The 13,518-nt window shown below is 42.4% G+C and overlaps 1 protein-coding gene across 1 annotated transcript in view; it reads right to left on the bottom strand.

Moving 5' to 3' along the window:
* Positions 1–13,262, bottom strand: part of LOC136114982 (neuronal acetylcholine receptor subunit alpha-7-like) — a 51,380-nt gene extending 38,118 nt beyond the window's left edge. The window contains exon 1 of the mRNA XM_065860747.2: positions 12,900–13,262. Within this exon, the coding sequence (XP_065716819.1) occupies positions 12,900–12,978 (79 nt within the window). The 5' untranslated portion in view covers positions 12,979–13,262. The remainder of the gene's footprint in view (positions 1–12,899) is intronic.
* Positions 13,263–13,518: the final 256 nt, after the last annotated feature.

Here is a 13,518-nt window from a genome sequence, read left to right as displayed (position 1 = left end):
TTTTGGCAGAGGCCTGAGTCTTACACACAAGTTATTACTTTATTCATACAAAATTATGGGCGTTATTGGCACCTAAAGGATCAATGCTTTTCAGACCACATATTGTATTGTTCCCATATCACCTTATATTCATATATATGCATGCTAACATGTCTCTGAACTACAAAACATGCACTTTTTTCTTTCCCTTCTCAAAAACAGTTTCTAGAATTGTTTGCATATACAAGTGCTTTGTAGAGCACAGTAAGCTAAAATCAGCATGTTCCTGGTCCATCACATTGTTGCTTTTAAATGTGTTATCCTCTGATACTGCACAAAATGTCCTGAATTGTAGCAATATTGTGGTTGTGGTATTTTTTAACTCTCCCTGTACCTTCTGCAGGTATTTCACCCCATCTATGTAATTTTTTAATATATATATATAGTTACTTTACCATGTTCTTTCTGTTTTGGCTGATTTGTTTGTTAGTTTATTTGTTTGTTTTCTGTCTCCTAAAAGAAATTGAGTGGATTTCTGGCCTTTTTTTAAAAAAAAAAAACAAACAACACAGTGTAATTATACTGAGATGTATTGTTATATCTTCTTGTGTAATGATTGTATACAGTCTTATTACAATCGGAACATTTACAGAGAAAAAAAAAGTAAGGAAAAACTCTAAGTATCAGAGCTAAACCCTAAACTTCCAAGTGTTTTCCTAACAACCTGCAGAATTTTCTTCCATAGCTCCTCTTCTATTATTTATTTTCTTTTTACTTCATCACTGTACTCTTACAGGGATTTTCAGCTATTTCTTTAGGAGTACAAATAAAATCATCACAGGAAGACACAACAAACACACTATATGCAATTATGAATTATGGGTGAAGTAACAGGAGTAATATCAAAATAAAAACAACTATTTTCAGAGGTAACTTCATTGGCGTAAAGAATTGGAATGGCAGCAGCACTTTAAAAATGTGACATGTTCTAAAGCTCACCTTATTTTGCATATTTTGCAGATTTCTGAGAATGTAAAGCATGTCACTGCCATATATCACTTAATCCCCAGAAGCACAGATGTGTCCCATCTGCTTTTATTCTTATGTGCAATGTTGTTGCCTATATCTGTGGCTTTCTTTCAATGTCCTTTGATTTTAAATGCTTGCCATCACATCTTCAGGGAAGAGTACTCACACACTGAAATCACATTAGCTGCCTCAACCCTGTGTGAGCATGTTTGTCATTTCATGTTGTGTATTTGAATACCTCTCTCATTTAAAACCTCTTTTTAATCTACTTCCCTTGTGGGTAATCTTTGGCTCTAACCTTTGGCTTTCCCTATGCAGATTGTTTCTGCATCTTACACACAAAACTCATTAGATACCCAGAGGAATGTGGGAAATGCTCTGTTTTCCTAGGTAAAAAGGACCTAATCTTCCTGATATTGGTAATTTCTGTTCTTTCATAGCAAATAAAGAGCTCCCAGCAGAGATGGGTATTAAAGGGTGTACTAGGGAAGGTTTAATCTCAAGGACTTCAGGCATAGGACAACATGCTAAAAAGAGAATATAGGCCATTACATAATGAAAGGGTGAGATTATATTTTTGGTCCTGCTGGCTTGGTGCAGATGTTTTAAAGGCTGAGAGAACTGTATAAGGTGAGGAGACACACATTAAGATATTAACAGTGGGATACTTCTCAAATCTGTGATAGTTATCTAAACTGACTCATTGCTCCAGGTCAAAAACAACTGGCTACAGGCAGAAGTGGAAAACCCCTGTATTTTTAGTGTAATGCTAGTTTACAGTAGTTCCATGCAATATCTGTTATTACTACAATACAAGATGTGGAGGGAGCACAGGAGGAGGGGGTTGGAGAAGTGGTGAAGAAGGACACTCCACTTGCTAGACATATTACAGAGAGCTGTGGCCATCTGAACGTGACTCTAGCTAGCCATCTGGGATTTGTGGGGAGGAGCAGTAATGGAAGCCAATGGAAAGAAACTAAATCATATGATAAATATGAAATACCGGTGATATAGAATCATAGAATAATAAAATCACTTTGTTTGGAAAAGACTCCCAAGATCACAAAGTCAAACTGTTAACCTCACACCAGCACTCAACCATCTCCCTAAGAACCTCACCTATGTGTCTTTTAAACGCCTCCAGGGATGGTGACTCAACCACCTCCCTGGGCAGCTTGTTCCAGTGCTTGATAACTCTTTCTGTGAAGAAAGTTTTCCTCATATCCAAACTAAACCTCCCCTTTGGCAACTTGAGGCCATTTCCTTTCATCCTATCACTTGCTACTTGGGAGAAGAGACCAATACCCTCCATGCTACAACCACCTTCAGGCTCTCGTAGCAACCAATAAGTCTCCTTTTCTCCAGACTAAACAACCCCAGTTCCCTCAGCCTCTCCTCACAAGACTTGTGCTCCAGACCCTTCACCAGCTTCCTTGGTGTTCTCCAAACTCACTCCAGCACCTCAATGTCTTTCTTATAGTGAGGGGCCCAAAATTGAACACAATATTCAAGATGGGGCCTCACCAGTGCCAAGTACAAGGGAGCAATCACTTTCCTAGTCCTGCTGGTTACACTATTTCTGATACAAGCCATGATGCCGTTGGCCTTCTTGGCCACTTGGGCACACTGTTGGCTCCTATTTAGCTGGCTGTTGATGACCACTCCCAGGTCCTTTTCCTCCAGGCACCTAAGGTCATCAGTGTACTGGAGTGGGTTTCTGGACTCCGAGCTCCCACTGGCTTGCAGAGCAGCTTGTCACATCCATTCACCCCTACATGTTTCAGCACTCAAAACAGTAAACCAAGGGTAAGTCCTTCTTGATAAAGCCCTATGAACTTCACCAACCAAGTGCTGTCAATGAAGTAGCCATGGCAATCTGCACAGCATTCAGAGACATGTCTAAAAAGGATCACAGGGAATCTGCCCCTCCCTATCCAAAGTCCACTCAACACCACACTAAGCACATATGGAGAGCTCAGATCTGGGAAAGCCATATGTGAACAGACAGCTATAATAATGTTTTCAGTGGAAGCAGATACGCAGGTCTGGTTAGGGCTGAGAAGCTGATAGGTAGGAAGAGGTTTTTTTTTTCCTAAACCCAGTGCAGATAACAGCAGTGACAGAGGCTGCAATGAAATCTTGAGTTTACTGTGCAACACAGTTCTTCAGGCTCCTCTTCCCACTCTGAAAATCTTACGATATAATTAAAAAGAAGCCCACACCAGGGTCAGCAGGACCCTGGAAGGGAAGGAAGATAAGTTAATTTCCCAAGAAGAGATAAGTCATTTTGTCCCCAAGACATGAAGAGAGCAAAGACAAAAAAAACAAACTTAGTTCTCCCAAGCACTATTCCTTAGCCACAGACATGTCTTTACTAGGCAGAGAAAGCTTGTTCCTTTTTCATAGTGAAGAGGTGAGGGATTTTGTTTCAAAACCATTGCCTCAGTGTGTTGTTACTTAAGCAACAGTGTGATATTAACTTCCCTGGGCAATGCAGAGGACAGGTTGGAGGAGAAATGTTACAGAGAGTAATGTTGTGGAAATGAACAACCCAGTGTGCCCAAAGATGTTGCAGTGATTCTTTCCTCTTCTCCTTCTACAGTGCCAGTCAGTGGCAATGATTATGAACCCAGGAATGGCTAATTTCCTGCCTTGCCAGCCTGCCAGCCAGTACTTTCATAGCAACGCTAAGCAGCAAAGGTCCTGAGGATGCAATAGACAAGGGCAGTGATGGTTCCTCCTGCCTTTTTCCCACATTACTCAAGTCTCAGCTGTTGCCTTTGAGCAAAGTGAGAGCTGCACTGGTTGCAAAGCACAAATGTCCGAAATGAACATGGATCTGGGAATGCAGAGAAAGTTGCAAGCTTCTCTGTCCAATATCAGAAAATCAAATCATGATGTGCAACATGGTGTCAGAGCCCTGTGAAAGGGATGTGGGCTACCTTGATGGAAATTTTGGCTGGATCTTGAATGGCTGCTTATTTGTCCTCCTATTCAGGGCTTAGTACCTTAACTGGGAAATATGAAGATACATTTTCCCAAATCTGAAACAGTTTCCTATTTGGGAAGCAAAACTTACATAAAACCTTTATAGATGAGACTCAAGCACTGTTTTGAGAAGCACTGCTGAGCTTTCACTAGGCCAGGCAAAACTTTCTGCCTGTCTATGCAAAAGATGCTGTGTTGCTACCTGGGTGGTGATAATTTGGAGGCTTTGGAAGCTGAAGTGTCTGCTAGCATGGGATTTTTTCCAAGGAAAAGACCTCTGAGGTGGTCCGGGCATTCAAAGTTAGGATTTGTTAAAAGAGGTATTAAATTTCTCATCAGAGAGTCTGAATTTATTTCTCAATGAAGACAAAAGCCGCTTCTAATACTGCCTTGATGAGGTAAATGACGGGCTCTGAGCAAATTAGACTCATGACCAAAGAAGGTCTGTGGAGATCCGACTTAGGATACTTGAAATTGTAAGAAGTGCTTTGTTTTGGCTGATTGAGCCCCGATTTGCTTATGTGCATATGAAGTGGCTAAGCATGATCTGTATCATGAAGTTTACAGTTGTTTTTTTTCCTAGACTCTGAATGTCACAAGGTCTCCATGACAGCTGACCATTGGTTAGCTTTGATCTGTCTATTTCCAGAATTCTACATGTTATTGTCTTGTCCTCTGTTACAGGCCTCAAGTCCTGGTTTTGTTGGGATCAGTGGGAATATGAAGTATATGTCTCTCCTTGCTGCACTCTGCCATCCTAACCTGCATTGGCTGAGTTACTGATCCTAAGAGCAGAAATGAGTTACAGTGAAAATGAGATACTTTCAGACAATTATGATCTGGGGAGCCTGATTTTGTCCTAGCATTACTCTTTTGAACTAAAGCTTTTGTAATTTCCATCTAATGCTCCTGAATTATGTCAGTGCAAACAAACCAAAACAAAATTGGTGCGCCACATGTCCAGTTGGTGTATGACTGTCATCTTGTGATACAATGGCAATGCCTGCAGATGTGGGATGCTTGGTCTCTGAGAGAGACCAGAACTAACCTGAAGAGCAGAAAGTGACCCTGTGCTGTCTGGCCTGACCTCTTGTATGCCCCAGGATACAGACTTCCTGAGTCTGCTAAGAGCATTTTTACCCAAAGAAGGAATGATTTGTCCACCTGGGAAGAGGCCTCCTCTGGAGAAGCATGTCTCCTTTCCTTACCCACAGACCTATTCCCATTTGAACTTTCTTTATCGTCCTGCTCTCCTGTTGTTATTGCCAGGTAATGTTTAAGCAGACCCAACAATAGCAAGGAAATACCAGTGGGCTGAGATAGCAATGCAACAAATTTGAATTATGAAGTAAATGAAAACTGGGGACCCTGATATCTTTGGCAACTACATTATAAGGCTTAGACCTTGAATGAAACACTGCTGCAAAGGGTATGCTGCAGAATAGCTGTTTGGCTATATTAGAAAGGCAAGTCTTTTGCTTAGAGCTCTTGAAGCTGTTCAGTTGTCTTTTATGAATTGTGTGTAAAGCATGAACAAGAATGGGTGCAATTCAAAGTTGTTGTCCATTTGCTGCTTGAAACACTGACAACTGCAAACTATCTAACAACTATTTATTAAATTCTTTATCTCTTCTTCCTATTGTTACAACTGCTTAAGCTAGATTTCAGTTTGCTGATGACTCTTCTAAAATGACACAATATCCATGGGGATGTAGTCCATTATTTGTCATAACCTGCTTTGACCCTTTCAGACTCAAGATGAGGAAGCTCTTGAAAAACAACACAAGATGGCTGAGAACTGTGTAATGTATTTTCTGCATTATTATATGACCTCCTCCTTTTGTGTGTGTGTTTTTCATTGCTTGTTTTTTTGTTTGGTTGGTTGGTTGGTTTGGTTTGTTAGGTTTTTTTTTTCCAAACCTACTGACTCAGAGGTGATGAATACACTAAATAGCAGTAGCCTCTACAGCTAGCCTATATTCAACATCAGTGAGACTCAACTGCATGACACACAGTTAGCACTGTGCCTAATAAAGCCTCCCTAGGGCAGCACAAGACATACACTGACCCTGTGGAGTGGGTTGAGTGGAGACCACTCAGACGATGGGCCGTTGGAGCACAGAATGTCCAATGAGAGGTGAAGAGACATGCCTTTGATCAGCTTGTGTATGAGAATGCAAGGAGAAGCTCTTTTGGCTGTCTTCAGCTGTCATGAAGTACGGCTATATGATGAAGGAGTCAGACTCTTCTGAGAAGTGCACAGGGACAGCACTAATCAGGTACGAGTTGCACTATGGGGCATTGCCATGGTATCATAGAAGGCTTTTTCTCTCTGAAGGGTACCCACGTAGGAGAGAACACCATTCTTGTAGATCTTCCCATCTTGAGTACCCAGGAAGTAACCTAATAGAACTGTCACTGCTCTGAGAAGAAGGATTAGTCTGAGCAACCTCTGGAGGTCCCTTCCAGTCAAATTATTCTACCAGCCTATGAATTTGTATCTATCAGATCTTCTCTCACCTTAGCTTCCACAGACATATATTTTCCAATTTGCAACTTGATTTTCTCTCTTGGAATGGTGGAGATCTAACTGACTAAAGATTCTTTTCCACGGAGCCACAGCTGAGCTTCATAGCTACAACTGAGCTTCAGGGAACACAGACAGCATGCAGTCTTGTCAGCCCAGTCTGCAAACTAGCTTTAGGTTGTTTGAGTTCTCAACGCAAAATGAGATCTCCTCAAGCTTATATTTTCCCTCTAAGTCCTGTTTTTTGTCCAAATCTATGTTGCATTAAAAACAGAAATGAGTGTGGCTTTCTCTACAACATTCTGGAAGTTACCCATTTCTGGAAGGTGAAAGGAATTGCAGACATCCATTCCAGTGTACTGCTAACCACAACTTCTTTAATTGAGAAAAGCCAATAGAAAGCAAGGCAGGACAGAGTTACCTGCATCTCATTGTTGACACTCCGAAGTACTCATGCTTACTAGAAGTTTTAGCCAATATGGAAGACCTACCGTAAAAGCAAAGGTTGTCCTCATATATTTTCTATTTTGAACTTGCATCAGCTACATTGTTATCTTTGAGACTGTGTGATACCACTCAGAGCACCAACGTAGACAATGTGGAGAACTGAGGTGAATGTGACCTTCAGACCTCAAATTAATAGTACGAGAGATACTAAGTGATCTTACATTAACATATAGTTCTAGTCTAGTAACATTTATGAGATCTAAAGGTGGAGCTCAATCACCAACCACATAAATTACCAATGGCATTACATTGTACTCCCCAAATCAATATGTGTCTCTTTGAAGTAAACCAGTTTGATTAACATAGCTCACTGCATTTCCATCAGTCCTACCCAGCTGGAGCCTGAATTTAGACTCCATATATAGGTATTTATAGGTATTTATAGGAAGATTTTTGCCTATTTGCCTATTCAGAAGTCTAGTTTGGAGCATACCCTGGGAATCAATGCTTAAAAACAAGGGGGCCCAGGAGGGTTGGACATGCTTCAAGAGGAAGGTTTTGAGTGCACAGGAACAGGCTATACCAGTGTGCTGAAAGGCTAGCCAGCGGGGAAGACAACTGGCTTGGCTAAACAGGGAGATTCTGAAGGAAATCAGAAATAAAAAGAGAGTTTACTGACTGTGGAAAAAAAGGGCTGGCTACTTATGAAGAATTTATGAAAACAGTGAGATTGTGCAGAAAGAAAATCAGGGAAACAAAAGTGCAATTTGAAGTTAATTTGGCCAGTTCTGTTAGGGATAATAAAAAGTCCTTCTTTAAATATGTTAATAACAAAAGGAGGGGCAAGGAAAACCTCCTTCTCTGTTGGACTTTGAGGGAAATATAGTTAACAAAGATGAGGAGAAAGCTGAGGTACTAATACCTACTTTGCCTCAGTTTTTACCAGTAAGACAGGTGGCCCTCAGGACAACTGGCCTCTGGAGGTGGTTGACAGAGATAGGAAGCCAAATAGTCCCCTTGTATTCCAGAAGGAAATAGTTGGTGACTTACTGAGCCATCTGGATCCTCACAAGTCTATGGGACCAGACGGGATCCATCCTAGGGTGATGAGGGAGCTAGCAGAAGAGCTCGCCAAGCCGCTCTCCATCATCTTCCAACAGTCCTGGTTCACTGGGGAGGTCCCATATGATTGGAAATTGGCGAATGTTACCCCAATCCACAAAAAGGGCTGCAAAGCTGACCCTGGCAACTACAGGCTTGTCAGCCTGACCTCGGTGTCTGACAGGGTTATGAAGCAGATCATCCTGAATGCAATCACACTGCACCTTCAGGATCACAAGGGATCAGACACAGCCAGCATGGGTTTAGGAGGGGTAGGTCCTGTCTGACCAACCTGATCTCCTTTTATGATCAGGTGACCCACCTGGTGGATGAGGGGAAAGCTGTAGACGTGGTCTATCTAGACTTCAGCAAAGCCTTTGACACTGTCTCCCATAATATACTCCTGCAAAAGCTGACAGCCCATGGCTTGGACAAGTGCACTCTCTGCTGGGTTAAGAACTGGCTGGAGGGCTGGGCCCAGAGAGTGCTGGTGAATGGGGTTGCATCTAGCTGGCGGCCAGTCACTAGTGGTGTCCCCCGCAGGTCAGTGTTGAGTCCAGTCCTGTTTAACATCTTTATTGATGATTTAGATGAGGGGATTAAGACCATCATCAGCAAATTTGCTGATGACACCAAGTTGGGAGGGAGTGTCGACCTGTTGGAGGGCAGGAGGGCTCTGCAGAGGGATCTGGATAGACTGGAAAAATGGGCTGATTCCAATGGAATGAGGTTCAACAAGGCCAAATGCTGGGTCCTGCACTTTGGCCACAACAACCCCCTGCAGCGCTATAGGCTGGGCACAGAGTGGCTGGAGAGCAGTCAGACAGAAAGGGACCTGAGGGGAAGCTCAACATGAGCCAACAGTGTGCCCAGGTGGCCAAAAAGGCCAATGGTATCCTGTCCTGTATTAAAAACAGCGTGGTCAGCAGAACAAGGGAAGAGATCCTTCCCCTGTACTCTGCATTGGTGAGGCCACACCTGGAGTATTGTGTTCAGTTCTGGGCCCCTCAGCTCAGGAAAGTTATTGAGGTGCTGGAGCAGGTCCAGGGAAGAGCAACAAGACTGGTGAAGGGACTTGAACCACAAGACTTATGGGGAAAGGTTGAGGGAGCTGGGGTTGTTTAGTCTGGAGAAGAGGAGGCTTAGAGGTGACCTCATCACTCTCTACAACTACCTGAAGGGACGTTAGAGCCACGTGGGGATTGGTCTCTTTTGCCAGGCAGTTAGCAATAGGACAAGGGGGCATGGGCTTAAACTCTGCCAGGGGAACTTTAGGCTGAATATTAGAAAGAAATTCTTTACAGAGAGAGTGATCAGGCATTGGAATGGTCTGCCCAGGGAGGTGGTGGACTCACCGTCCCTGGAGGTTTTTAAACTGAGATTGGACATGGCACTTAGTGCCATGATCTAGTAAATGGACTGAAGTTGGACCAAGGGTTGGACTTGATGATCTCTGAGGTCTTTTCCAACCCAGTAGATTCTGTGATTCTGTGATTTCAGTACCAGCCTTGATGCTTCCTGCTACACAGACCTCTAAACTTGTGTCACCTCAGTTTAACTAGCTCACATGAGTGAAACTGTAGCTTGTCAGCAGAATCTGGCCTTTTGAGACTGTCTTGCCAATGCTACTGCTGTGGTAACAGTACCTGCTTGCATGGAAGTGAATCAACAACAGTATCTTTGTGAGGATTTGCTCCTAGAGATCACCAGTTGTCTTCTGATGTGATCACTAAGATTCATCTAAAAGCAAAGTTATGAGAAAGCATGAAATGAGTGTAGCACACTCTGCATTGTGAGTGAGCCAAAGAAAAGCTACTTCATACAGGCTGGGTACACCAAGACAGGCTGAGTTACTGCATAATTTACTTCTGTTAGCTGTTTAGCTCACTTGCAGCATCCCTTGCCAATAAGATTTGTCCCATACTGCTAAGCACTTATATTCCCACCAGACTGCAGATGAAGGGCTCTGTCCTGAGCTTACCTATGCCTTTGTTGGGCTTTTCAAAGCCATATGGCCAGACTATGACCCTGATATCTGGCTGCACAGAGCAAAGAAATTAAGAGGACTGACTCTGCTCTGTGTGGCATGTGTGGCACTTCGGTGACCTCGTTTAAAAAAAGGGACACAAAGCACAGCAATAGGAATGCATGGGTCGACTGGAAACTATCAAAATGCATATTTAACTTTGCTGGATGTTCAAAGTCAGAATGTGCCTATGTACTGAGTTGAAAGTAACCCTCCTCAGAGAGGCTAGGTGCCTATGTGGTCACTAGGACATGTTTCTCAGGAGGATAATTCTCTTGCAGGGCGATCTGCCCTCTAGCTCCCATACTGTGCCATGCTCAGAGAAAGGAGCAGGAATGGGTCTGATCCCTCCCTTCTTATCTCTCCCTGCAGCAAGGTTTTCAAGCTGCTTCACCTAAGGTTCTTATGGAGTTGCTGGGACTCACAGGGTCCTTCCATACTCCGGATGCTTCTTCATGAATTGCACCTAGCCTGGAAGGGTATTTTTGGCTCTGAGAGATTTTGTCTGGGATCCATGGAGGCTGAGAACCAGGTCCCATAACCCAGGAAAGCATCACTAGCTCCAGGCTCTTTGGGAAGGAGGGCTGTAATTACCCCACATGCCTGACATGTCTATTGGGGTTCTTAGCAGTAGTGCAAGCAGAGTCAAGTTGAAGCAAAAAGTTGTGGAAAGTACTGGAAAAAATTATTGACTTCTTCATGGTTTTTGTTTTTGTTGTTAGGGGGTTTTTTTGTTTGTTTGTTTGTTTGGTTTTGTTTATATATTTGTTTGGTTTTTACCTAGTTGTTGTCACAACTTTTCAGTCAAGCAGCCCTACAGGAGTTTTCAGTAGTTGAGAAATTTTTATAAATTCTGTTGAAATAACTCAGCACTATGTGAGAGTGACGTTCATGATGATGGACTGTGACTTCCATGTGGGTGCACTGAGGAATCCTGAGGCAGTTTATTTGGAGCTTACTGTTAAAAGACTCTGCTAATGATAACATGCTAAGATTAATTTGAGATTTTTCCCTTCTGCAGCAACTGTACAATATGGTGGCTTGTTTTCCCCTTCCCTTCCCTTCCCTTCCCTTCCCTTCCCTTCCCTTCCCTTCCCTTCCCTTCCCTTCCCTTCCCTTCCCTTCCCTTCCCTTCCCTTCCCTTCCCTTCCCTTCCCTTCCCTTCCCTTCCCTTCCCTTCCCTTCCCTTCCCTTCCCTTCCCTTCCCTTCCCTTCCCTTCCCTTCCCTTCCCTTCCCTTCCCTTCCCTTCCCTTTCCCAATAAATAAAAACAAAGCAGAGGTCAAACACAGATCACCTTAATCAGAGGTTCATCTTATTCTCCATCAGCAATTGTCTGTAAAACTACATACTTCAAAACTGATGGTAAAAGCACCTAACAAAAAGTCCTCTGAACTATTTATAGAAGCAGTTTGTGTCTTCGTGTGCTGCTCAGAGAAACTAAGCATCTCCCCTGAAGAATTAGTGATTACTCAGTATTTAAAAGGCAGTATTTACAGGGTACACAACTACTCATGATGGGACTTCACACGAAGTGAGCTATATAATAATGAGCTGCCACCACCTGCCTGTTAGTTCAGCTCCTGAGGCAGCACAGAAATGTCTTACAAACAAAGGTAGAAAGGTTCTTAATCTAGCAAGGTGGGTAAATATTTTTCTGCAATACCACTGCTACATTAGGCAGCTGAAATGCAGAGCTGTAATACTGAAATTTATGAATGTTTTGCAGACTCAGATAAAATAATGATGAATTCTCTCCGTGGCATAAATAGTCCAGTGCAACAACACATACATAAGTTTCCTATGCCCCTGCACTTCTGAAACAGAGGGGTCACATTCTCTTCTTTAAAAAGGCAATCATCTTTTCTCTGTGCATAAATCATGAGTAACATGACATGGTCCCTCACACCTGGAATATGCTGCGTTTTAAATATCTAGTTGCAGTTTAGTTTCAATTATTAGGAAGCAATAAAAGTCCATTTTGTGTAGAATCCTGAACACCTTTCGGGACTGTGGCCATTTCAACCTCCCTTCTCATTTAAAAATTCTTTATTTTCAGTCTTGCAATCCTCCATGTTTTGGAACAATCACACAGTTTCTACTTTTGTTTGTAACATGCTGAAACTTCAGAAGACAATTTGGTCACAGGTGACACCTTAGACTACAGAAGCCCATTATTATTGATCTTAGATGTTTCCAACTTACACCTGTCACTATCTGGAAGGATTTTTGTCGTGCATACTGAAAGTTGGAAGCAAAAAAAAACAAATCAAGAAAAAGTAAATCTAGGTATTTTTGCAAATATGAATTTTCCCAAATTCCCATTAAAAAATGTTAAGAATTTTCTTCTGGTCATTTTTCTTTGTAGAACACCATTTCATTAACACACCTACAGGATTCTCACAGTGATCCTGTCCAGCTTGGAGTTAAAATTTGCCATTCCCCCAAAAAACACAAATAGGTTAAATTTTTAAAGGAGAGAAAGAACACCTCCCTTCTGAAACACAATCATTTCAATTCATTTCTGAAAGTGGGAAAGACTCACTTTTCATTACAACAAAACACACCATATCCTTTGTTAAAAACAAACAAAAAAAAAGTGTCTGGCACTCTAAGATCCACAGACTTATTCAAATTTATTACAAAACTCAGTGGGACCAGAACTGGACTCTACTAAAAGCAGATACAAGTCCTTCCAAAAACAGAATCGGGGTAGGATGTGACAGGCATTTAGAAAAAAAAAAAAGGCAAACCAAACCACCACCACAAACAAAACAACCTGGATAACAACAGATGAACTTACCTTTAAAGAAAGACAGGAACAAGGGTGCCCAGAGACATAGTCCAGAATAAACAAATCCCAAAGATTTTTCTGTGAGCATTGTCAAAATAGGCTGGCTATCCTTCCTGAGCAGAGGATGAAAGAGGATGAAGTCTTAAAGACAGCCTGCAATGACTGATGGATTTGGCAATTACAGTAACAAAGCATCAAACCAGCTTCCCACCAGGAAAGAGAAGTGCATTTACTTGTGTGCTTCTCCAGTTCCCAGGAGCCAAATCAGCTCAGTGCTGGGTTAGTAAATCCATACACAAAGGGGCTGGTTACTTTGCTTGGGGCTCACATTCCCAAGCACTTTGAGCCTTTTCTCAGTCCAAAGCAAATACTAGCGATCCCTACACACAGCTGAGAGTGTACAGTGAGGAGGGGGAGCATGATGCCTGGGAGATGCTTTTCACATCCCCACAGATGGTACCTAACTCGAGACAGCATGTCTGCAGTGCTTCCAGTGCTTGCGCTCTGGTGCCTCTAGAGCTGTTTTCCAGAAAAAAAAAAAAAAAAAAAAAAAGGAGTTTGTGTTCCTCTCTGCTCTATCTCATCTGCCAGTGAAACTTGCAGCAAGCACCTGTGACATGGTCCTTCT

This window comes from Patagioenas fasciata, chromosome Z (genome assembly GCF_037038585.1).
Source record: "Patagioenas fasciata isolate bPatFas1 chromosome Z, bPatFas1.hap1, whole genome shotgun sequence".
Classification (NCBI taxonomy): Eukaryota; Metazoa; Chordata; class Aves; order Columbiformes; family Columbidae; genus Patagioenas; species Patagioenas fasciata.
Note: the sequence above shows the minus strand (reverse complement) of the source record. Positions and strands in the feature narration are given on the sequence as shown.